Source organism: Monodon monoceros, unplaced genomic scaffold (genome assembly GCF_005190385.1).
Source record: "Monodon monoceros isolate NGI ecotype Baffin Bay Population unplaced genomic scaffold, NGI_Narwhal_1 Super_Scaffold_11, whole genome shotgun sequence".
Classification (NCBI taxonomy): Eukaryota; Metazoa; Chordata; class Mammalia; order Artiodactyla; family Monodontidae; genus Monodon; species Monodon monoceros.
This window is the reverse complement of record NW_021703767.1, coordinates 30483580-30510367: the sequence shown is the minus strand read 5'-3', so window position 1 is coordinate 30510367 and position 26788 is coordinate 30483580. Positions and strand designations below refer to the sequence as shown.

Below are 26788 nucleotides of genomic sequence, written 5' to 3'. Positions count from 1 at the left end.
ATAATAAATTCTAGTAAGTACTTCACTGATTGAATAAATAAATGAACAAAATATTTGCAGACTTTTCTAATAATCAACCTCAATTATTTTCTAAATTCTCCAAGATATTTTCATATGTCTTTGTAAAAGCAAGAGCCAAATAAATCACCTTGAATTATATAGCCAGAGAAGAAAAACTTTTGATCCAGTGGAAAAGCTGCAGCAGATAAAATGTGCCTAGAATATATTTAAAGTCTTGGTCCCATACATTGCTGATCACCTTCCCTACTAGAACTGTATAATATAGTGTATAACTAAGAATCAATTCACAGAGCACTTTAAATTTCTACCTTTATTTTTCTCAATGCTGTTGCTCCCTGCATGTTTATGAAAATCAACTGGTTAACTTTATTGCAAAAGTATTAAATTGTATATATATGGCTAATACCTTTATCAGCACACTGCTTTTGAGTTCAGATCCTGAACTAGCCTTTGTATTTATTGCTGATTCCTCTCCATTCTTTTCCTTCAACAACAAAGTAATATGGTTTTGATAAAACCATCCTTTGCAGCCTGAGAAAAGACCCTCACCAGCTGTTCCCAGACTTACTATGGAAGACTTACTATGTCAGAAGTAGTGAAACTGCACATTGGCTCAAAGGCCATTAGGCACAAGCTAGGAAAAAAAGGGAGGGCATTCACTTTTAATTTTGAATCTATCAGACATGGCTTGTCGGCATTATGTCATTGGCCTGTCAGAATGAAAGAACACAAGACAAAACTGTTTTAATACTTCACTGCTCGCGATATTACTACAACACCACATGTGGAATAGATCCGAGAAGGAAGCTTTGAGGAAGCATCATAGGTTCATTTTTTACGATGTCATCACCGTAAAAAAGATATTTGACTGGACTTCAGCCTTTTGAATAGCCATTCTCTATGAGTTTAGCACTGGTGTAGTGATAATCTGTTTAAATCAGCTAACTTTTTGGATTTCTACATATTCTTTGACTATGAACGCTAATGAAGAATTTATATGTTAACTATTTTAGTCCACACAAAAGGAGAGGGGCAGTGAGAACTAAATTATAACCCCAACTTTTTGTCTAAGAAATGCTTACTAATTCATACATCTGTATGGGCCACCAACAAATTTACAACTGCAGCTTTAGGTGGCAAGGGGCACCAGTCTGAATTGTAAAATCATACAGAAAGTGCCTATGTTTGTGGCCACAAAGCAAACAGTCCACCCTTCTATTGTTGGGGAGAGCACATTAGTATTTAGTACCTTGTTGCTCTCTCTTCCCACATATAAACACACACACTCCAGTACTGTGAACAGTTATCTACTTCATCTGCAGAGAATGAGAGCTACACCTCAATACACCAAGATCCTGAGCTCTCACAAAAATCAGAATTCCTTGTTGCACTTCATACTCACAGAGATCAATCCTAAGAAGTCTCCCTTAGATCAAATACTCTAGAAACTGTTTAAGTGGAAAGAAATTCAGATCAGTGAACTGACACACAGGGATTCAAAACTCCCCTCTGACAAGCTGTATGGCTTTGGGCAAAGTTTTTGTCCAACTTGCCATTCAATTTCTTCACAATGAAAAAAAGAAAATAATATCCTAAACATCAGTGGCTTGAAGTGAAGATCGAATGGAGTATGAAAAGTTTCCAGAATATAATTAGTGTTCAACTTATGTAAAGGAAAGGCTGAATTTTTCACTGTGCAATACCATAGCACATTCAAGTTTCATAATATAAAGAAAACTAATGCTTACGGTAACTCTCCTGATGAGACCTTAATCACCCAAGAAATTTCAACTAATGCATAATATAAAATAAAAATTTTAATAACAATTTCCAACAGAGCATCGTTGCCTATACAAAACAAACCAAGGGAATCTGATTTAACTGAGTTAACTGGAAAATATTTAAACCAGAATGTCCCGTTTCTCACTCAATTTCAAGCAATGAAGGACTTACATGGATAGACAATGAAACTAGTCAAATTATTCTGCTTAATGCTAAACATCTGCGTTGTGTCTCCCATTAATTTGCCCAAACATTGATTTATAAGAAATTTGGGGATTCCTAAGTGTAAGAATTCTGTCAAACAAGACTGGTCAGGTACAATTTCCAATTTTTAAATTGTCTCTTCAACTCAGTATAAAAAAATCTCTCAAGTGCTTTTTCTTAATTATTTTTTAAGTCTTTATTCAGACTTAGCTGAAATGCACAATATTCTGAATACAGAGGAGTGTAATATACTTAGCTGGCAAAGTTGGAAGTTTTTCAAAGCCAAAGCTATCACTGTAATTCCAGCTATGCCATTGAATTCTATGTTTGTAACTGTTAGAAATCATAATTATGCCAGGCTAATCACAAATTCAAAGAATAAAGGCAAACTTTCCTTTCATATTTTGTGTAGGTACTCCATATTTAAAATTTTACTGTCAACTTACAACTATCAATTGAATATTAACATATCATCAGTTTTTTGAGAGGTAATTACAGTGTGAATCAATCCAGCTCAGGGGTATAATATGATTTAGTTTGAATCCCTTCAGCATACATTTTAGAAGTTTTATAATTTGCCAAATTACCCCAGTGCCTACAACCTTTTAGGTCATCAAAGTAAAGTTATTAGGTTGTTATATCAACATCATTGACTTAGTTCTCTTCCATATCTTCCCCAAATGTCCTGTACATTTTTAGAAGAAACGTATATGCTGGACACATTTGAATAAATGTCAGTGCATGTTACAAGTTAAAATAATCATACTTTCATTTACTTGTTACTATAATTGTTCATCACATTAAAAAATGGAGTGTAAAAGCTGAAATCAAGGTTGTAGATGATGCAAAGCAGTACTCCCATAATATAAAAAGAGTGAAAAAATCTTTGATGCTTACTTAATAGGGTTTATGAAAAAAAAATAGTCGAGGATGAAAGTCATTCCAAATTACCGATACAAATGCTTAACAGGGCAACATTTTGAAACGGTGGTTCTGAGCATTTTAGTACATGAAATTGGCCAATGTTAACGTCCTTGAATGAAAAATAATTATATATCAATATGAATTCTGTAAAACCATAAGTCTTAGACTGTCAGCACGGAAGCCTCTAAGAATGGATAGCTATGTGTTTTCTCCCTTACCATCTCTGTTCCAAGAAACGCACACAACATTAAAATAACATACTTCACATTAGAGCCCTTTATAGTTTATAAGGTACTTTCACATGCATTTCTTTGCTGAATTTCTCAGTCTCCCTGTGTGGTAATAGGGAGATATTAGCATCAGATAATAGCATCATTTTCTATATGAGAGCACCTGGCAATCTAACATATGAGTGTCCTTTATGCAAAGAAACTTTGACACATAATTTATGTTAATGAATTAAGTTGCTTCATTTTGATTAAATCACATTTCCATGTAATGGATCTTTGTTCCAAAATAATGTGTATCATTTTTCCATTGCTGTTTGCTTGTTGTACATGGAAATATCTGTTGACCTGCTCCTAGTAACTTAAATACAGTTCGTATGCCAGAAATTGCAAATGAAAAAAAAAATGTTATTTTGGAGAGAAGTAGGTGGTGTAGAATAAAAGTCAAAGGCAAACTTAGGCAGGTAAAAGTGAGTCAAAACATGGAGAACATAGTGAGCACTCCTAATTTTAAAAGCACAAATCTTAAGAAGCATTAAGTACTAGGCATCATATTTAAGGACTTAAAGCAACTGACAGATGTGAAATGTTCTGATATTTAGAAGGGTTGGTCTTTAAGGAAGATGTTGCAATGGATTCCCTGTGACTGCTCAAAACAACCCTTCAAATCCAGATATCCTAATCTGACCAACCTCATTTTTTAATTGTGTCTGATCTAAACATCCATGACAGTCTAACTGACCACACACCTTGATTCCAGAGAGGATCCTACAACTAGAATTCATCTAAGAATTTTCCAAACCAACTCAGAGGCATCTAAGGAGGGATGAGTTGATTAAATGCTATAGTCAACTACTAAACGTTTTCACAAAATTATAGAAGAAACCTCATTTAATTTCAAGACAAATCAGGAAGTCTGTAGCAATAAATAATGACCTATTATGACCTGTAATATTGCCAAGTTATTACACATTGTGCTGGACATTCCAAAGGGCCTATCAATTTTATGGCAAATAGCTCTGATGTGGATTTAGTGAATAAATGTAAATTATAATGTCGATGAGTTCAACCTTTATTTTGTGAACAAAGGTAACATTTCTAAGTTCTTACCAGTTTGTAGATTCAAGAGAATGTGTGAAAATGAGCCCTTTGAAGATTAAGAATCATTTTCAGCTTCACAAATACTTTTATGACAGAACACATAAACATTAAATGTAGAATCACTGAAAAGTAGGGCATTAGAGACATTGGATATAAGGATATAGGGATAATCACATGAAATATTTACAAATGAGAATAAAGCTGAAATAAAACTTATAGCTTATTATCTGTCATGATCTATTAACTTCTTAACAAGTGTGACCAGTTTTTTAAAGATACGAACATACCTTAAAACAAACTGCTAGCCTGAATCATATTTGTTTGAAAAAACTAATCACAAGATTATTTTTAAATTTTATATGAAAATTTGAAATAATGATGTGAAGAAGATTGTATTGGAATAAATTTTAGTCAAATGGACAGAGGAGTAGAATTATTTCCATGTTAGATTAGCATTTGCCACAAGACTCATTCTTTATTATTAGAATTCGCTTAGGATAAAAGGATCACTCAACAGTAACAATAAAAAGAAGAAATGTTTTTACAAATCCTATTTGAAATCTTGTTTATAATTAAAAAGAATTACAATGGTAAGTATTTGACTTGGGGTTTTATTTTGGAAATTCCATAACTTCAGTAGATCAAAACTTAAGCCCATTTTTTATTTCATTACAATTTTTAAATACAACATTTTGACCCAAGTAGTTTTTTACATGTATTATAGTTTCCAAAGTATTTCCAAACATCTATTTCAGCAATTCCAAAATGTCCTTGTTAAAGAAATTACAAAAACATTACCCAAATCAGCAAAGCATATCTAAACTACAAGTCAGCTTTCATTCCAGCCTTAAACAGTGTAAACTCTTGGGTGTTTTTACTTTTCAAGTGTAGGTGCAGAGCTCGTCTAGTTTCTGTGATTTCTGTGTTATTAATTCTGCACAAAATATTTCCAATATCCAGCTCTGTGATCACACAGGTAGCTGAGCATGTTATTGTCCAAGCAAATGTGTTATGAGTCCTCAGATGATGGACTACATTGAGGCCAGATGTCAGAGGTGCTGAAATTGATAATCCATCAGTAATTTTCTATCTGTCGCAATAGCTCTGACCCATTGAACTAAATAAATATGTTTAATCACTGACTGGTCAACTTATCAAATGGTGCCCTGAGCTAAGGGGAAAGACTTGTCAAATGTGGAACAGATAAAGCAAGAACCACAGCCAAAGGCAAGAAAATAACGGGCATCCTTAATCTCTACCCGTTTCCATCTCACTTTGAGAAAATAGACTTAAGTGGAAATCATATTAGGAAAACAACTTTTAGACTAAGAAATAACAGAAAAATATTTCATTACAGTTCTACTGCATTTCTTCTATTCTTTTCTACGTAAGCCAAACTGTTCATAGGTTTCAATCTGACTACAGTTATATTAAAGACATCCCAAGTTCAATGACAAGTAACACACTGAACACTGATAATGGGCAAGAGTCAAGGAAGAGCTACATCACGCAGTTACCATGCCACATTACAATAGTAATTGCAAATAAGGGTGCCCAGTGCCTAAGATAAAGCTCTCATCTGTTAAAGTAAGCTAAGGGATTGAAAATTGCTGAATGTGAACAGTTACATGACAAGCCCATTCCACACAAACATTAATCATAGTTAATGAGATAAAAGCTTTAGTAACAGGTGACACTAGGTAAGTGATAGATCAGCCATCCTTTCATTGAATGTGCCAACAGCTCTGTGATTATAAGGGCCAACCACCACCACTGTCCAGGAATGGAGCAAACTGAGATTAGGTGCACTGCAGTGACCACAAACACTAGTGATTTCTCCAACAGGATTTGTGGAGGTGCACAAAGAGCATTCTCAGCATTAAGTTCTCTACGTCTTACTTTGCCAATTCCATGCGCTGGCAGCCATAACAGAAAACTCTTGAACTTGTTTATGCACACTTGTTTAATCCTGATTCTACACACTGATTCAGCCTGTGGGGTTAAGAAGATGGATGAGAGGAGCCAGGGCCACAGAGGGGTCAGGGTCATGATGTCGCTAGATCTCATTAACTACATCACTCAAGACACCAGTCACTCCAAATGTCACTCCAACTGAGGACTAGGGTATAAGTAAAAGAAAACTAGGTGGATGAAATAAACAAATTTTTCTTAGAACTGACATCACATACGAAAACAAAACTATTCTCAATTTGCTTTCTAGTCCCAAATATATCTATTTATTAAAATAAATAGTTTTAAGAAATGAAGAATAAACTACCTCTAAAATCCCAAGCAAAAAATACATAAATACTTTTAAAGGGCCCATAAAATTATAGTTAGTCCCTGCACTGAAAATTATTTTGTTGATCTTTACCAAGTAAAATTTGGCCTGTTATATATGGTAATTCATTTAAAAAAGGTGGAAGAAGGACTAGTATTCACAAAGGTATCACCACAGTTAGAAAGCTGAAAGACAACTATTTTTGTGACAGAAAAATAAATGATTATAACTTATTTTACAGAGATGATATAAAGTATTTGGCAGTAAGACTATGATATGAAAACTCTTCCAAAAAACCACAGTGTTAGAATTTGTAACGACTTATTAAACATGTTTGCAATTTAGATTATTCCTATTTCCTTAGTGCATGTGCAAACCATTATTATAAGATTTCTAAATGTTCTTTGAAGAAATATAGACAAATTATGTTACAGCTTATCCAATTTGACCAAATTATAGATATATTTATTTACATGTATAGTATTTTCATCTTTTATTTTACTGAAGTATTAAAACTGAATCCATTTCACAGATTGTCTATTATTAAAGTGATAGTGTTGATAAAGAAAAAAAAACCACAGTGGAAATAATGATGTTTATTTCTGGTGGTAATTTTTTTCTTTACTTTTCTGTAGTTTCCAACATTTCTAAGACAACCCTCAAAATGGGAGAAAATATTTGCAAATGAAGCAATGGACAAAGGATTAATCTCCAAAATATACAAAAAACTCATGGAGCTCAATATCAAGAAAACAAACAACCCAATTAAAAAATGGGCCAAAGACTTAAATAGACATTTCACCAAAGAAGACATACAGATGGCCAAGAGGCACATGAAAAGATGCTCAACATCACTAATTATTAGAGAAATGCAAATCAAAATTACAATGAAGTATCACCTCACATCGGTCAGAATGGTCATCATCAAAAAATCTGCAAATAATAAATGTTGGAGAGGGCGTGGAGAAAAGGGAACCCTTTGGCACTGTTGGTGGGAATGTAAATTGATACAGCCACTATGGAGAACAGTATGGAGATTCCGTAAAAAACTAAAAATAGAACTACCATATGACCCAGCAATCCCACTACTGGGCATATATCCTGAGAAAACCATAATTCAAAAAGATACATGCACCCCAATGTTCACTGCAGCTCTATTTACAATAGCCAGGACATGGAAGCAACCTAAATGTCCATCAACAGATGGACAAAGAATGAATGGATAAAGAAGATGTGGTACATATATACAGTGGAATATTACTCAGCCATAAAAAGAAATGTAATTAGGTCATTTGTAGAGATGTAGATGGACCTAGAGTCTGTCATACACAGTGAAGTAAGTCAGAAAGAGAAAAACAAATATGGTATATTAACGCATTTATGTGGAATCTAAAAGAATTGGTATAGACGATCTTATTTACAAAGCAGAAATAGAGACACGGATGTAGAGAACAAACGTATGGATACCAAGGGGGAAAGTGGGGTGGGATGAATTTGGAGATTGGGATTGACATATATACACTATTGATACTATGTATAAAATAGATAACTAATGAGAACCTACTGTACAGCACAGGGAACTCTACTCAGTTCTCTGTGGTGACCTAAATGAGAAGGAAATCCAAAAAAGACGGGATATATGTATATGTATAGCTGATTCACTTTGTTGTACATTATAAACTAACACAATATTGTAAAGCAACTATACTCCAATAAAAAAAAAGAATGTATTTATAATCAGAAAAAAAAGTAGAAAAATAAAAGACAAAATAAGGAAAAATAAAACAAAGAAACAAACAAAAAGACACACACAGTAGAAGGGTTTTTTTTTTAGTAATTTAGATAACATGGGTCCAGAAAGAAGAGCAATGTTATGTTGGTCTAATATATGCCTGCTTATGTGTATAATTATGAAATTAATTTCATATAATTATGAAAATATTTCAGTAAAAGACAAACATGCATTTTACCTAATAAAATATTTTATACACTATGTGTAAGTCAAATACATCTCAAAAATTAGCTGCTTTGCTTCATATACTTCTTTTAGAGAAACAAAACAAAATCCAGTTTATATACTAGAAATTTATATTTGTTTACATTAAACTTCAAGAGACTAGAAACGCTGATCCAGAATATACATACTTTTGCAAAAAAAATTTACCTTAGACCTGAATGCCTAAAAGAAAAATGACTTAATTACGTGGTGACAAGGTGACTAGGGACTGCATAGATGTGGATCCATGATCAGTTAAATCCTCAAAAGACTAGAAGATTAAGGAAAATATTCATTTTATCAGCAATATTGTCAATTACTTGTTGTCGACCAGAATTTGCTTGAAGAAATGGTGAAAAAGAAAGAAAAAAATAATATTATCTGAGATAAGAAAAAAGGTTTTTTTCACAGACTGGGGGAATGGCCAGTTAAAAAGACTACTGCTCGGGCTTCCCTCGTGGCACAGAGGTTGAGAATCTGCCTGCCGATGCAGGGGTCACGGGTTTGAGCCCTGGTCTGGGAAGATCCCACATGCCGCGGAGCAACTGGGCTCGTGAGCCACAACTACTGAGCCTGTGCGTCGGGAGCCCGTGCTCCGCAACAAGAGAGGCCGTGATAGTGAGAGGCCTGCGCACCGCGATGAAGAGTGGCCCCCGGTTGCCGCAACTAGAGAGAGCCCTCGCACAGAAACGAAGACCCAACACAGCCAAAAATAAATAAATTAATTAATTAAAAAAAAAAAAAAGACTACTGCTCAATTACCTGATATCCAAGGTTGGCTCCTGTCAGTTTCTGGAATCCAAACATACATGATCTGTTGGAAATATCTTTTTTCAATGAACTTTGTCCAGTAGTCGCATGCAAACCATCTATAGTAGCTCAGTTAGATTTCCACTTTTCTGGAGGACGAATGATCTAGTCTAATCCCCTCACCTTAAATTCAAGAAAAGAGACCCAGAGAGGTTAAAAGCTTTGCCAAAATTATAGAACTAGTTAATAGGAGAACAGGGCCAGAACCTGGTCCTTTCTGGGAAAAGAAATTCCCCAAATTATCTTTCCTCTCCATTGCTGTCTGATGAAATTGGCTCCCTCATTTGTCATCTCAGGCCTGCCTCTCATCAACTGGGGGCTTTGGTTAAGTCAGTTCATGTCTCAAGGCCTCAGTTTCTACATCTGAACAACAAGGGGACTGATGATCTCTAAGGTTCCTCCAACCTGCCAGCTTCTTCATGCACGGTTTTTTGATGACCCGATTCACCCAAAGGTTGCTTTTTTTTTTTTTTTTTCTGATTTAGTCCTACATCCATTTCTTATGAGAAAGCTTCCATTAATGCCCCTGTAATTAACATCAAACCCAAATGGAATGAATGGGAGATTTTCTTATGCACAGGATAAGGACCCTTAAATAAGAATGAATAATGATAATATTTCCCAGAAGACACTATGGCAGCCCTCAAGCATGATTAACTACACCACTCCTTGTCTTTCTTTCTCCATAGAAATAGAACAGTTCATTTGCATGTCATCTGATATAAAGAGAGATCCTAGCATATAATGGGTTATTACCATTGGGTACTTCATTAGTAAAGCTTTTCCTTATGATGTGACAGAAAAAAGAAAGACAAAGTAAATTGAGAGATGTAAATTCTTACATCTCTATTAATGACAGACACATATGAAGATTAGATTCTATCAGCTTATCCATCAATAAAAGAACCAAACAAGTAGTTAGGAAGGATTTTGCAAGTTGACCCCTTTCTAGGTAGTCCTGTTACACAATAGGCTTTTGAGAGAAGCTGCTTTTAAAAGAAAATCTTATATGAATATTAAACACAGCATATTCCTCCTTCTTTTAAGAATATTCAAAGCAGATCCAGGAAGAAAACAAAAATAAATCAGTCTTTCTATCAAGCTACTCTTGAATCTGTACATGTGGGTCCTGGGGGATTATATGTTATAAACGAGGGGTTGGACTACAAAATGCAATTAATTTAATTGCTCATAATCTCAAAGGATTTCAAGATAAGATGTGTAAGACATATGCATAAGTGAGATTTTTCCAAGGACTTTTCATGAAACATGATAATACTAAATTTAAGGAAATCATTTCTACTTTATGGAATTCCTTGTGAATAATAAAGTGATGAGACTAAATAAGTCACCAGTACTTAAGTTTTGTTATCTTGTTTCATTATCATGAAGACTGATTTTTCCTTTGGGGTAAAACATAAGGTAAAGCTATAAGAAAATATATAGTTGTATGTAATTTTTTAGGTTCTCTTCTGACCACATCATCATATTGGCCTTGGTTTGTCTATAATTCCCTAAAAAATCCCAAGAAAGAACACGTACACCATAATTATTGTCTGGCATGCTGAGGCAAAACCTGCAGCTTCCATACACTGGTCCTTTTCTTTCCTCAAGGGTCACATGGAACAAATATATTCTCTCTTTGGGATGACAGTTCTTGATGTGCTTGGTGAGAACTACCGGCCCTACCCATGTCTTCGTTGTTCCTCAATAATAAACCCAATTCCTTCCGCTTTTTCTACTTGTGACAGTCTTAAATCCTTACTCTTTCTCTTCTAGTGGTATTCCAGTTTTAATGGTGAATTTAAACTGGTACTCAGAACTATTAACAATATTCCACCCATAGTTTTAGCAGAAAAAAAATCAAGCTGGATCACATTTCTTAATCTGAACTATTAATGCAGTTTAGAGTAAGAGACTTTTTTGGTAGCTTTATACAATAAGAGACCCTGTTCATTAGGTCAAGTACTGGGGACTCTTTATTCTTAGGAACAACCACTCCCCTCTTACTTTAACACCCCCACTTCTTTCCCCCCAATAAAAAAACCTATAATTAAACTCAAAAACCATGATGGAGCAAAAATCAAAAATAGAAAAAGAAATTCACAGAACTGTATGTAGAACATACCACAAGTTGTATTTAATTAATTTCAAACAGTGAATCTGAATAAGTGAATTTTAAAGAAATTTGGGAAAATCTGAATTCATCAAAGTTTAAGCAAAACACTTAACATTTAAAAGTCATAAAATAATTAGTTTTTACTAAGACATTTTTATATACTTATGTTTACTTAAGGTAGTTACCTTATTTGTTTTAAACTTTTATTTTGAAATAATTATAGATTCATAGGAAATTGTAAAGATAGTACAGAGATGTCCCCTGTACCCTTTACCTAGTTTCCCCTCAGTGGTTACATCTTACATAATGATAGTACAATACCAAAACCAGGAATTTGACATTGATACAATGCATGTGCTTCTATGTCATTTTATCATATGTATATTTGCATAACCATTATCACAACCAAGATACACAACTGTTTCATCATTACAAAGATCACCCTCTTGCTCTCCCCTCATAAACACACCCATGGCTCTCTCCCCACCATCCCTAACCCTTGGCAACCAGTAATCTCTTTTCCATCACTATAAATTTGTCATTATGAGGAGGCTATATAGATGGAACCATACAGTATGTAGCCTTTTGAAATGGCTTTCTTCACTCAGCATAATGCCCTCGAGATCTCTCTAAGTCATTGTGCATATCAATAATTCATTCCTGTTTATTGTTGAGTAGTATTCCGTGGTATATATATAACATGGTTTGTTTAACCATTCACCTATTGAGAGACATTTTAATTGTTTCCATTTTTTTTGCTTTTACAAATAAAACTGCTTTAAAGTTGTGTACAGGCTTTTGTGCAGATGTAAGTTATCATTTCTCTTAGCTAAGTGCCCAGGAGTGCAAATGTATGGTAAATGTACGTTCAGTGTTTTAAGAAATTGTCAAACTATTTTGCAGAGTGACTGTACAATTTTACACTCCTACCAGTAATGAAAGAGAGATCACGATTTTGTATTTTGGCTGTTCTAAATGGTAGGTAGTGATTGTTCATCATAGTCTATTTTAATGTGCATTCCCCTAAGGCTAGTGATTTTTAACATCTCTTCAAGTACTTATTTCCCTGCCATACATCCTCTTGGTGAAATGTCTCTTTATGTCTTATGCCCTTTTTGCTAACTGGATTATTTGTTTTATTTAATGTTGAGCTTTGAGAGATCTTTATACATTTTAGGTATGAATCTTTGGTCAGATATATGTTGTTCGCAAGTATGTTCTCCTCGTATTTAACTTGTCTTTTTATCCTCTTGACAAGATCTTTCAGAGAATAAAAATTTCTCATCTTGATGTCAAATTTATTTATTTTATCTTTTTGGTTTGTGCTTTGGTATCATGTCTAAGAACTCTTTACCAAGCCCAAGGTATCAAAGATTTTTGTCCTATTTCCTAAAAGTTTTATAAATTTTATGATTTACATTTAAATATTTAAACCATTTTTAATTCATTTTTGTATAATGTTTGAACTGTAACTTGAGCTTCTTTTATTGCCCTTGAATATCCAATTGCTCTAAGTTATCATGTATTGAAAAAACAATTCTTCCTCCTTTAATCAATTTTTAAATTAAAACTAGAGTTATTTGAAAGCCAAATTGACCATTGTTAACATTAAGTACTGAACTTAGAAAGAAACTATCAAAGTTAGCAAATTTCTACAAATATGGCCATGAGATAATGCATGTTAATATGTTAATAACTTCTAAAGAACTCGAGAAAATACTGTAAGGGTATCATTGCTATTATCATACTCCCTTTTTTTTTATATAAAACTTAATCAAGTCATCTTTAGATATTAAATGATAGATAACTCTTCTTATAAATTTGGTTCTTAAGCTCCAAGCTGCTTTGGCCTGCAAACATGTCAATAAGACCTGAAATTGATGGATCTTCCTGATACTGATATTTGACAACTAGGAACTGTACAGAGAAAATCAAATTACTTGAATAAACTAATGAGCTCTTAAATGTCAATATATAACTAAATTTAAAAAAAGAAAAGCTTACTCTTTCTGTTGTTTGTTTCCTTTAGTACCCCATGAATCACAGAATTTTAGCACCAAAATGAAGCTTTAGACTTCATGTAGTCCAGCATTCTCATTGTATGTATACAACTGGATAACCATTTCTGGATAGAATACCTAAAACAAATGCTAATGATTTCTTCTAAGTGTCAAATGATTTTGTTTGTTTAAATGAATCAATGAGACCACTTAGCATGGTAGTTAAGAAAGCAAACTCTAGGCAAAGGCTGTCTGGGTTCATATCCTGACTCTTCTTACTGTGCAAAAACTGCTAAGTTAACAAAGATTTGGCCTGAGATATAATAGAGAGAAAATAATAAGTTGTTTTGAGAATTATACTCAAAATAAATTGTAAATATAAAACACTTAGGAAAAATCCTGGCATTTAGTGATTATTTTTACTGACTTTCCACTTACAGAAATCATTTAACCTGGTCCATATTTCTCTTGGCAAAATCAGTATTTTCTTCCTCTGAATTCCCACATGTTCAGGTGTTCCTTACTCTAGGACTTACATTTTATACCATCTTGTTGAACACTCTTTGATGGAATGAGTCATCTCTTGTTCTGTTTTTTGTTTTTTGTTTCTGAGGTAAACAAACCACAGGTAACATAAAATATACCATCTCAATCATTTTTAAGCATACAGTTCAGTAGTGTTAAGTATATTCACATTGCTGTGCAAGAGATGTCCAGGACTTTTTCATCTTGCAAAACTGAGACTCTATACTTATTAAACAACTCTTGTTTTAAAAATCAGTATCCTCAGCACCTAGCTGAGTACCTAGCAATTAGAAAGTACTGTCCAAGAATGTAGCAAACTAAATTTATATCATCCCTTGGACCACAAACTCATTTCTTAAATGTGTATCAATTCTCCTTTGAAATGCCATCTCCCATCTTTCAGGTATCAATTTAATTCATCAAAGTAATTCAACCTTCTTCTTACCATACCTTAATTTGTAATAGATCTCCTACCTTCACACTCTTCCATGTTCTAATCCACTTTATACTGCCTTTAACATATCCCCTTTCATACCTTACAAGTAACATTCCCAAATCAAAAAAACATTGAAGGCTCCCTCAGGTCTTCTAGGATAACGTGCAAGCTCCTTAGTTCGTTTAATTATGACCAATCTCTACTTCCCTATTTAAATTATCTCCCTCCACTCTCCTACATACGTTCTCCAATTCAACAATACAGTAATTACTCCCCACACTGGCTAATCACACACAGCCTCGGGTCTTTGCTTTTACACTTCTCTCCAGTTTTCTAAGGCCACTTTCCATTCATATTCATCCAGAAGCATTTGATGTCACTTCTTCTAATGCCTGTGGCATGTCCTGTCTGAGGGCCTTTACCCCACACCACAGTGGAAGGTGAGCTGTTACTTGATGAGGTTTCCCAGGCTTCTCACTTATAACACAAGCACCACTGAAGGCATGGATCTCTTAAGCTGCTTTTTACTCCTAATGCCTAAGAAAGCCAGTAAAGACCTTTGAATAGATTTAAGGAAAAACGCTGAACATCCTCTTTCAATGTGAATAAGCAGAAAAAGCAAGTAGGAGGAGAGTGAAGCACGTTGATATATATATGTATACATAACAGTCTATATTGAATACGACATTATGAAAGTAAAATAGTCATGTTACCTTTCCATAATTTTACAGTTTATATATAAAAACTGTAAAGTTTGTGCCAAAGTCTTTGTACAGACTTAGATGTTAGATAACCACATAAAAAACTTAATGATTGTCTTTATAAATAATAAGTACTTGTATAACTGGAAAATGGCCTGATTATCAGAAAAAGGTATATGTGATAAAAAGAGCCCTTTTCTTCTTAGATGTTACTTTACACTCAGTTTCTAGGCCTTACTTCTGATGCTACATAAAGGGCCAACGGCGTAGGCCAATCGGACTTTTCTTGCTGCCTGTAACCCAGGCTGACACCCTTGCTTGCAGGCTTTGTGAGGATCAACTTTTTAACAGGCTTAGGCTAACCAGTGAGTAAGTGACCATGGGCTATTTGGGGTGGTAGAATTTCTGCAAAAACAAAAAAGCAAGACAAAATAAACATACAAAAACTTATTGGAATTCACCAGATTCTGGGCCTATATATCTGTCTGTCACATCCTCAAAGCACCTGCCTCTCTTACAATCCTTGCCTGACTTCTCTCCAAGGGTCAGAGACACTACTGATGTCTGAGCAGCCCCAGAAGGGTAGTGCTAGGGAACTTCAGAGAGTTTACAGAAATCCTAAACAGGGGCCCAATATTGTTTTCCTAGATTACTCCTTGTAAAACGTATACCCTATTGACAAAAATGTATGAATATCTCCTAATTAAGAAAGAGGTGGTTGAAAATGTTGTTTGCATTTGAGAATCTCCTAAGAGGAAAACCAATTCCAATGATTTAGAGTGTAAAGAATATGTTGATTCCTCAATTGAACCTCTCATCCTTTAGCAGTAAGTCACATGCTGTTACAGACTTCTACAGAAGAAGAAATTTCCAGAGTTGAACAAAATTTCACCTGCCGTTTGTACTTCTGTACTCCTCTAAAGAGCTTAACACATATACTGACTCATGCATGAAAAAAGTGCAACCCCCTTTATGTAATTATAGAAACCTTGTGGGAGCTGCTTCAGAATTAAACAATGTGTATTATAATTATCAGAAACAAATTCAACCTAACGAAGGAAAATTGGAGACCTGTCTTTCTGATGAAACACATATCTTGAGAGAAAAGCATACACGTTGCTGCACAAAATTACATTTCCTAACTACAGTGTCAACCTATATACATTTTCAGTAGAATCAATTTATATTTACAAACCAGCTGAAATCGAATAAATTGAAGGTTTATAGGTGGGAAACCCTCCAAACCATAAATAGTCTTTTCTTACTTTTATCTAAAAAAAAATTCTGAGATTGAAAACAAGAGCTGAACTCAACAAGTTTTGTCTTAATTCACCTTAGTATCACTATGAATATGTTGGGCTATCACTCCATGGATAGGATTTACATGTTGGCAGAGTTCAGGATTAAACTGTTTTGGGAAACAGTCTTTGGAAAAGAAGAGAACATCAAGATTCCTCTTTCTCTTATTTATGTGCTTTCCTTGGAATCAGAGTTAATTCAGGCTAATTTTAGTGAACGGCAACTTGAGACTTGTAAAGGGAGAGGGGTTGAATACAGTTAATACAGTTAACAGAAACCTGATATCAAAATACAGCATTACACATATTTAAATAGTTCATAAGCTCAAACATGTACTCCATGCATAGTAATTTCACACCTTCATTTGTGAAGATTAAAGGAGAGACCTGTATATGAAAGAATCTGATGGAGTATTACACAATTAAAAGGTACACAGACAAAACAGCCCAAGTAACACAGATGTGTGCGTGTGCACACTCATGTACCTTCTAACACTGTTTTCTAATACCAAAAAAATACCAAAACATTTGCTATTGTCTTTTCTTTCTAGTTAAAGATGTTTTAGATTGATTCCTCTATGCCCATACATTCACAGTTTATAATACTTTCAACTGAGTTTACAGATTTCTTTCAAAACAGCCTCGGGCCAACATTGTAGATGCAGGGCAGTACAAATCCACAGAGCACAAACAATATTTGATTCAAATCACTATGTTGTTGTTTTTTTTTTTTATGGTCTCTTACCAGTGGTTACTCTTGCTGTAAGACAAATTAGCCTGTATTAGTTTGCTAGGGCTGCCATCACAAAATACCATAGTCTGTGTGGCTTAAATAGCAGAAATTTATTTTCTCACAGTTCTGGAAGCTAAAAGTCCATGATTAAGGTGTTGGCAGTTTTAATTTCTTCTGAGGTTTCTCCCCTTGCTTGCAGATGGCCACGTTCTCACTGTGTCCCCATATGGTCTTTCCTCTGTGCATGTGCCTCTCTGGTGTCTATGTGTCCAAATGCCCTCTTCTTATAAGGCCACCAGTTAGAATAGATTAGGACCCACCCTAACAACTGTATTTTAATTTACTCCTTTAAAGACCCAATCTACCAACACAGTCAGATTCTGAGGTACTAGGGATTAGAGCTTCAATATATGAATTTGGGGGGGATACAAGTTAGTGCATAACATGGCCCAAGTACATTAAGGTATGAGTGGTTGTCTGTATACCCTCCCCAAAAATTCTCTGCATTCTCTCTTGAAATTTGTAGAAATACGAACAGAGGAATCATGAAAAAGCCAGTAGCTCTTATATTCTTCTTAGTCAAAATCTATGAATATCAGTTCCAATTGACTAGTTGCCTCTTATGCATTTAAATAGATACATTTGTCTGTTTTAGGAAAGTTGAGTCGTGATAGCAGTCCTTTGTTTCCCTATTCCTGGAATTACTTAATCAACTTCTATTATAATCACCATTAATTTCTTATTCTAAACCTTCCTAGTAAATGAAAGAAAAACAAACAAACAAACAAACATTAAGACCTTTGAAAGGAAAAATAATCTGGGAACAGGAAAGGTTATGTCAGAACCTATTATTCTCAGAAAAGATAATGTCATCTCCTGAGAAGCCAGAATACTGTCCTCTTTCAGGACAAATAAAAATGTGGCAGAAAGTGAAGTAAGGTTCAAATAGCAAGACTATCCAACTTAAACTGGGGCCAAAGTCAACATGGTTTGGTAAGAAGTTTTATAAGGGGAAGTGATTTCAGAATTTATTTCATCAATTCATACCTACTTGAATTAAATAACTAGGTCAAAGAAAAAAATAGAAACTTCATGACCACTCAGTGGCTTTACAGTGTTAATTATTTTATATTTTTAATTAATTAAATCTTATCTTAAAATATGGACATATAACACAAGGAAGTATAACATGCCAGTCAGTCAATAATATTTATCAAATACTGGCAATGTTTCTAGCTGTGCCTTGTACTAAGAGGGGAGCTGGATACAGTTAATTCAATAACACTAATAAATATTTTTATCTACACTTAAAAGTTACCTATAAGTCCCTTAAAAAGTTGAGTTACCATATAACTAAGCAACTCTACTCTTAGATATGTACCCAAGAGAATACCAAATGAAACCATATGTCACACAAAAACTTGTACAAGAATATTCATAGCAGCATTATTCGTAAAAGACAAAAAATGGAAACAACCCAAATTTCCATCAACATATAAGTGAATGGATAAAATGTGGTATATCCACACAATAGAATATTATTCAGCAGTGTAAAGAAATGAAATACTGATACATGCTACAACAAAGATTACCCCTGAAAACATTATACTCAGGAAAAGAAGCTAGTCAAAAAAGACCATGTATTGTATGATTCTATTTACATGACATGTCTAGAATAGGCAAATATATAGAGACAAGATAGTTAGATTAGTGTTTGCTTAGGGATGTAGCAGAAGGGTTCCAGGAGAAGGGGAATTGGCTGCTAATGGGTATACAGTTTTCTTTATAAGTGACAAAAATGTTCAAATTAGATTGTGGTGTTGGTTGCACAACCCTGTGAATACACTAAAAAACATTAAATTATACACTTTAACTGGGTAAATTATATGTGAACCATATCTCAATAAAGTGATTTTTTTAAAAAAGTTCTCCATGGCTCAGGCTTTTCTGCAATTTAATTTATCTCTGTGTTTTTGGAGCATAAAGGTATTTTGCCTGGATAACATTCATTTACAGCCGAAAGTAAAAAAAGAAAAAGAAAAAAATTACATATTTATTAACTTGGAAATATCAATGAAACAATTCACCTTGTGTTCATTTTTAATGCCACCTGTGACCTCTGTTACTAAAGTCAGTCTACTTCTATAACCTCTCTCCCTTGTACAGATAAAACATCAATTTAGTTTTGGATTTAAAGCAGGATCATTATGTCTGTAGAGTGTTCCATAGCTTTGCTGTTCTAGCAATCTGTGACATAAATAATGCAACACCTTTTCCTTCTCTAAATGACTTTCTTGAGGCATGGGTCTTCATACGTGGAAACAAAAAAGAAAAAAAGGAAGAAGAAAAGAAAAGAAATCACCCTGCAGTCATGGAATTCAATCTATTTCTAGTTCCCCAACTGAATTATGAACCACATCTATTCTCTTTTGTAGTTGCCTCAAAAGCCAACTTTCAAACATTTAGCCATTTTATTTTATTTTTATCAAAGCAAAGCTAAATCATAGGTAATCTGAAAAGTTCTTGTGTTTTAGTTTTGATTTATAAGTAAGGAAAGGGGAAAGAAAAGACCGGTTTCTAAGTGACCCTTGACCTTTGAACCACAACCTCCTTGCCACTAAAGCGTTCATCACTTCATTTAATCTCCCCTCTCTGCACTGGCGTAGTACAGAGAAAAGGAAACGGAAAAAATAATCTGGGGACTTCATCAATTTTTCATGAATTTTCATTTAGGCCACAACCCCCTCTTACCCTGGTCGATAGATCAAGCTGCTGTCATATATTTACCACCTGGGGCTACAGCTGCCATCTCTAGGCACTGCCACTGACTCAGGCTGCATCACAGGCAGCCACAATCTGCGTGAGGACCCCTGTGCTCCTTCTGCTCCAAACACAGGGAGCCCTGGAGTCCAAACTGAAACCCTATCTGCACCAGCTACGTCTCAGCTCTCTTGGTGGTCCCATTGGAAAACTATGTATTAAATTCTTCAGTGCCAAGTGCCTTACTTGTAGAACCTGCAATTCTGTTTTCTAAATATGTAAAAATCACTTTTTTGCCTAAATACCTTCCTTGAGTTAAAGTGATCTAAAAAGTACATTCTGGATTGCTTTTTTTTTCCAAACCAAGAGGGGAAAAAAGCAAATATGTGGTAAGTGATTCAAATCTCCACTGCAAGGATTGGCCCTGAATAGTTTTTTCCTCAATTATGTTGTTCCGTTACATAAAAGTGAACTCTGTGTTTAATAAAACAAAAAGAGAATGAATAGGGTATGATAAAAACAGGCTAACTTCTATACAATCCGTCAAGACAGACGGTTATCAATAAAACTGCTCATATCATATGACAGCAGAAAGCAAGATTGTTGAAATTAAAAATGAAAATCAAGACGAAGCAGAGTCAAAAATTCCAGATTTTGTATCAATAATTATTTCACAATAAAAGTTATAACAAGGTTGTTTGCTACTTATCCATACCACCTAGATATTCCTATATACACCTAAATCAATTCGCAACCGATTTTGACCGCCCCTGAGTTCTTGAAAGAACAGGCAGCGCTTGCCACTCCAACTCCACTACCAACTCATTCTTCAGCTGCTGTGCTTTCTTTCCACCCCTAGAGACCACAGATACTTTTTATTTAGACCACCACGTGGCATTTGCATTGCCAACCACTTTTTCTTTCTTAAAATTATTTCCTTATTTTTCTTGTCACTCCACGTCCCATGTTCTATCACTCCAGTACCTCCTCTGAGCCTCCTGAACTAGACTTTCCTTTGCCCAACATTAAATATTCTTTCCAAACAATGGGAGTGATCACAGCCCTACACACAGCTTGCCTGGACAATCACATCTATGTCTATCTACTCCCCTGGCTTCAACCTCCATCTGGGAAAGACTTCTCAATTCTAGAAGCTCTTTTCTTAATGGAATATGGCATATTTTTACCTTGATATTTCATTGGCATGTCAAACAATACAACCAAGCTGACTTCACTTTCCTGTTCTCACTAGAGTTATTTCTCCTGTATCTGCCATCCCTTTGGATGGTAGGTATCATAATGTACACAGTCACTCCACCAAAAACATCTGGGAACCACCCTCTATTCCCCAAACCAACCATAAAGTGATATAATTTATAATTTCTAAATACAGTTCAAACTATTTCCTTCTTTTAATCCTCACTGCTTTGTTCAGTTTAAAATCTAACATATACTCTTTTCTGAATGATTTGACAGCTTCTTAACTCCGCTCAACTTCAGTCATCATCCCTTTAACCCTATCTTCAATTTTCTTTCAAAATTGAAAGGAAAGAGTCTCCTTTTACATAACAAAAAGTCTAGATTTTATGATTCAGCACATACCTATCTTTCTAACTTACGCTGCCCACCAACCTCATATCAAGCTACCTGCAGCTCTCCAAATACATAGTGTTTTTAGGTTTCCATTCTTTCCTTTAACAAATGAAGAAATGGATATGCCATAATTGAGCAATTATGTTGAGTGTCCTAAAATATGAAGGCCAGACATTTATATGACCCACAGCGGTTCCTATCATTTTATAAAAATACACCTTGGTTACCAATAGGATTGACAAATCACAATGCTTTGACCTAAATTTCCATATTAACACATTTTATGAAACACATAAGGAAATGGAGAAGACTGATGAGCTAATGCGAAAGGGATGAACAACATATAAATGGATATTATTTGATCTTTTATTGCCTCAAATGGCATGAACTGTTGACAGGGCATTAGAAGAAAGAATTTTATTCACTAGCTAAATCCAATTTAGAACTCTTCTTGTGTTCCTCTCTAGGTCAGAAGTATTTTTTAGCATTTCTCAAAGCTCACTGATTTAAAAATAAAGAAAAATGTAACTGTCATAGTACATTGAAAAAAAATCGTGGTTTAAAATTTTCCCTCTAAAACAGTTTGATTAATTATTAATGATGCAATTAAGAAAGAGAGAAATCCTTTATGTTAAATAAAAGTACAAGATACATGTGTGTTGGGAGCAATTTTAACAATGCTAAGGATCAGAATAAAGATAAGTTTATAGCTGTCTAACAATAAAATGACTGGCCAATTTAGATAAACTTTAATATTGAGAAGAAAGTTAGTGAAGGATTAAAAATAGTTATTTGCTTAAAATAAATAAGCTACAAAGATATATATAGTACAACACAGGGAATTTAGCCAATATTTTATAATAACTATAAATGGAACTTAACCTTTAAAAATTGTGAATCACTAGGTTGTGTACTTGAAACGGATATAATATTATACAACAACTATACCTCAATTTAAAAAATAAAAAAAGTTATTTGCTGCTGAGTGGATAAAAGAAAAACTTTTAATTAAAAGTTCTTTATTTTTATTTATATAAGATGAGCCTGGTTTCATTTGAGCGTTTTTCGAAATATGGTACAATTCTCTCAAACTAAAAATTAGAACAATCATGGTCTGATCTTGAATTCCCCATTAATTTATTGCCTTAGTCTTGGTCACCTAACCATCATGGGTTTCATTTTATCTATAAAAAGAAAGAATAATGCATGTCATATTTACTGTAAAGGGATCTGGTGGGGAAAACAATCAATAGAATTGACATTGAAATATTTCAGTATGTTTGAAATGTTCCAGAAATAAGATATTTCAAAATAAAAATAGACAGCAATATTTGCATTCTTGAGGTTCTGTGTATATATTTCAAATCTCACTAAACTGCATTTAATCTAACTGCTTTTTGAAGTAAGTTATAAAAATGAAATTACCTAGCAACTGGCGCAAAATGGCATTACTAGCAAAAGTTCTAATGCTTATATCTCAAAGTACTTCACATAATAAATTTCTCAAAGCTCATTGATTTAAAAATTTGGGTTTTAGGATTCCTGTAGTCTTTTCCTATTGGGCTTACACATTTCAAGCATGGACTGGGTTCCAGATTTCTTGGTACAAAAGCATAAATCAAAAGACTGGATGCGTAAAAGCAAAAGCTTTCATTGTGATAGCTGAATAAGAAATTGTATGATTTTGTTTACTAAAAGATGTTTTCATGTATAAAGGTAATGATACACTGTGAGAATTTCAATACACATATACACAAGTTTTATAATTTAGTGTGATACCATATAGCATGTGAGTATAAGTATCAAAGTTAATTGCAGACATGAGACCATGAACTATTATCCGGCCCTCTCATCCCAGCTATAAAAAAAAGACTCATGCATCCTGAAATATTTCAATTCTCTTACCTATGAACACCTACTGGTACAAGCAGAAAGTTGAAGAGCACAAACTTTTTTTAAGCTCAGTTATTGCCATCTTATTCACAAATAATTCTTGATAAAGTATTCCTTCAAAATAGAGAATACCAAAATAATTATGACACCAAATCCTCACTTATAAACCAGAAAACAAATCTAACATATTTTGAAATTTGTTCTGGAAAACCATCCAGAAAAACAAAGTTATGGACTCAATGATCAAACAGATGCAAAGCCTTGATGCCTTGATTTACTAGTGCTATTTGGGCTACCTGATTAATAAATAAATATATTTTTAAGTGGCAAGGGCAGGACAAATCCTTACGTACTGCTGATTACCAAAACTGAGTAAGACCTTCCTCTGTATGCACATTTTGTCCCTAAACAGAAATCAGTTCTCTTCTCTGATGAATTTTTTGATAAAAAAATATAGTTGCTGTTGTTGGTATATCTTCCCCTGCATGCCTAGGGTAATGATCCCTGAATTTAGCCTGGAAGTAAAAGAGTTAATATAACCTAAAGAGTATATTCTTTTTAAAGTTGCCCAATAAAAGTTAGATTTAAAAAATATATATATGTATATATAATATACTAGTTCTATATAAATAGGTAACAGGAATAGGTACAATAATGAATTTATACCTTATATTTGATCCCATGTTACACATAAACTTTTTATTTTAACATCGCCAACCTTAATATTTTATTATATCTCTCATTAATAATTCAAATTTTAAATACGACCAGCATCATCGCCGCCTTGCTTTAATATAATATCATAATACCCACATTGCTTCAGTATAAATAAATTTACTGCAACACCTTGGCTATACATTATTTTGACAAGCCTTCTTTGGAGAAGGCAAAGTAAAATTATGCAGAGAGTATTGATTGTTGTATTCTATAGGTATTAAGCATCTATGAGAACAAATCAAAGATTATTAAAAAAAAATCAAAGTAAAAGCGCATGCCATTTATGAGATTCATTACGTTTACTTACATGCCACTTCCAGAGATGCATTTCGACTCACTGCTTCACCAAGATAGTTCCTTGCAACACACACGTAGCTTCCTTCATCAGGTTTACTTCTGCGCCCATGCACAATGCGCAAGAAGAATAAGGAACCGCTGGGCAGAAGCATCCTGTGGGACCGGGGATCATCCTTGTCAGTCTCCACCCGCTCGCCATCCTTGTACCACTCAATGGTGGGCGTTGGCCGGCCCTCGGCCTTGCAGTTCAATGTGGTGGGCTCTCCCTTAGAGACAATGACATCGGAAGGGTGCTCCACAATCCGCGGGGGAAAGTCTTCCTGGCGAAGACGAGATCCTACAAAATGTGACAGAATGAAGACAAGCTTTAACATTCCTTATCTATAGCTTTTGTTTCACTTAGGTTCACACTGGTAAAATTAAACTATTCAATCATTCAAACTGCACTTACTACTATTTTGTTTATATTTCAGTCTTTTGTTCTTTATGCATCTCGTAAGTCATTCCAAGTCCCTTTTGGAACAAGACAATATAGCAGTAAATTAATATGTTAATTCTAATGAGTTAGTTTTAACATGTTCCATGAGTCAGGACAAATAAAAATAAGCATGAAATTTTCTTTTGGAACCAGTAAGTTGCAATGGGTACTAAGATGAGTAAGGTTAATTTCCTGTCTTCAAAGTGCTTACTACGTACTAGGGGAGAAAGCCAAGTGCTTACAAGTGTACTAGGGGAGAAAGCCAAGTGCCTAAAATACACACATAGAAAACGTTTATCATGCTGGCATTGTGCTATCAGAGTCAACACAAAAAAAGACCTGCACATTATGTACAAATAGTAACTCAATTTAACAGATGAGGAAGAAGTTTAATGACATATATTGTCCAGGACTGTGGAAGAAGTAAGCAGCAGAGGCAGGATTTGAATCCAGGTATGTCTGACTGAGGAACTCAGGTTAAATCACTATGTTGAAATAAGTGTTGCACGGAGGTCCAAGAAATGTATTACAGGAAAAGATCGGGAAAAGTAATGTCATCTCTAACTAGAGCACAGTGAGAGGCTTCCCCAAAAAAGGTAGCATTTAAATTGAGTTGTAAAGAATGAAAATAATATGTCAACAGAAGGAGAAAGACATTCAGAATGAAGAAATAGCATGAGCAAAAGGACAGAGGAATGACAATATATGTATAAAACATTTCATAATCAGGGAGGAAGTTAACATGGCAGGTGAGGGTAAAAAGCAGTCTTATAGCCGGAGACAAAAGGGCTTAAAATACCACGCTAAGGAGTGTGACTTTTATTCCATATGGCTAACTGATTTTGAGGGAGCAGTGATATGACCATCTGTGTATTAGAAAGGTTCTTTTGGTCTGTACAGTAAAAGGTAGATAGCGATGGAGGCAAAAAAGACAGGTGAGAGTTACTTCTATATCCCAGAGAACAATAAAAAGAACCTGACCTTGAAACACTTAAGGTAGAAAAAAGAAGGAAGATATAAGTTATACAGTAAAATAAACACTTGACAGAATTTGGTATTCCATACAGTAAGGAAGAGTGACAGGTACCAATAACTTTCCTGTAGCTACAATGAAAATGGGGCCATTAAAAGTTAGAAGAAATAGGAAGAGAAGGACCTGTTTGGTATTTTAAGATGAAAATTTTGCATAATGTACTGTTTTGAATATTTTAATTTATGAAGTGTCAGAAGCCATTATTTGTGGAAAGGTCCTACCAGCTGTGCAAATAATTCTAAAGGAGACGGCTGAGAGAACTCTGTCTGGAGACATAATGATAATCTACATACGAGCTTTTAAAAGCTCTTACAATTTTCCAACCAATCACCCAATATTGGCACATTTCTGTTCAATAAACAGAAGTAATATTTACTCATCAATGTTATTCCAGTTAACTTTCAATATTAATTTAAAATTTCTATTTGAATTTAATAAAGGGAATTTAATTTGGTAGTGAATGAATCTTTTCTGAAGAGGATTAACTTTTAAAGGTTGCTGATTACCATTTGTTAGCTCATCAGATGCAAGAAGGAACTTATACATTACAAGTGCTAGGTACCTAAAGCAAGAGTAATTTACACTACATAGGTCAAAATTTTAAGAAAAGAACTAAAGAGACCCAAAGCATTTAAATATGGACAGAAAACCACAACCTGCATCACAGTAATAAAGAAGGTTATATATTGTAAGTACTGGGGCCCTAACACAAATGAGGAATTTATAGAATATAAAAAGTAAGAATTACTTTAAAAAGTAATAAATAAGATCCCAAGTACTTAAATATGAATAACTAATCATAGCTTGCAAATCAGTAGCATATTCCCAAATGTAAAGGTCTGGACACATAGCCATAGAA

The 26788-nt window shown here is 34.3% G+C and overlaps 1 protein-coding gene across 1 annotated transcript in view; it reads right to left on the bottom strand.

The window, feature by feature from the left end:
- Positions 1-26788, bottom strand: part of ROBO2 (roundabout guidance receptor 2) — a 574540-nt gene that overhangs the window by 490512 nt on the left and 57240 nt on the right. The window contains exon 2 of the mRNA XM_029214217.1: positions 24429-24755. Within this exon, the coding sequence (XP_029070050.1) occupies positions 24429-24755 (327 nt within the window). The remainder of the gene's footprint in view (positions 1-24428; positions 24756-26788) is intronic.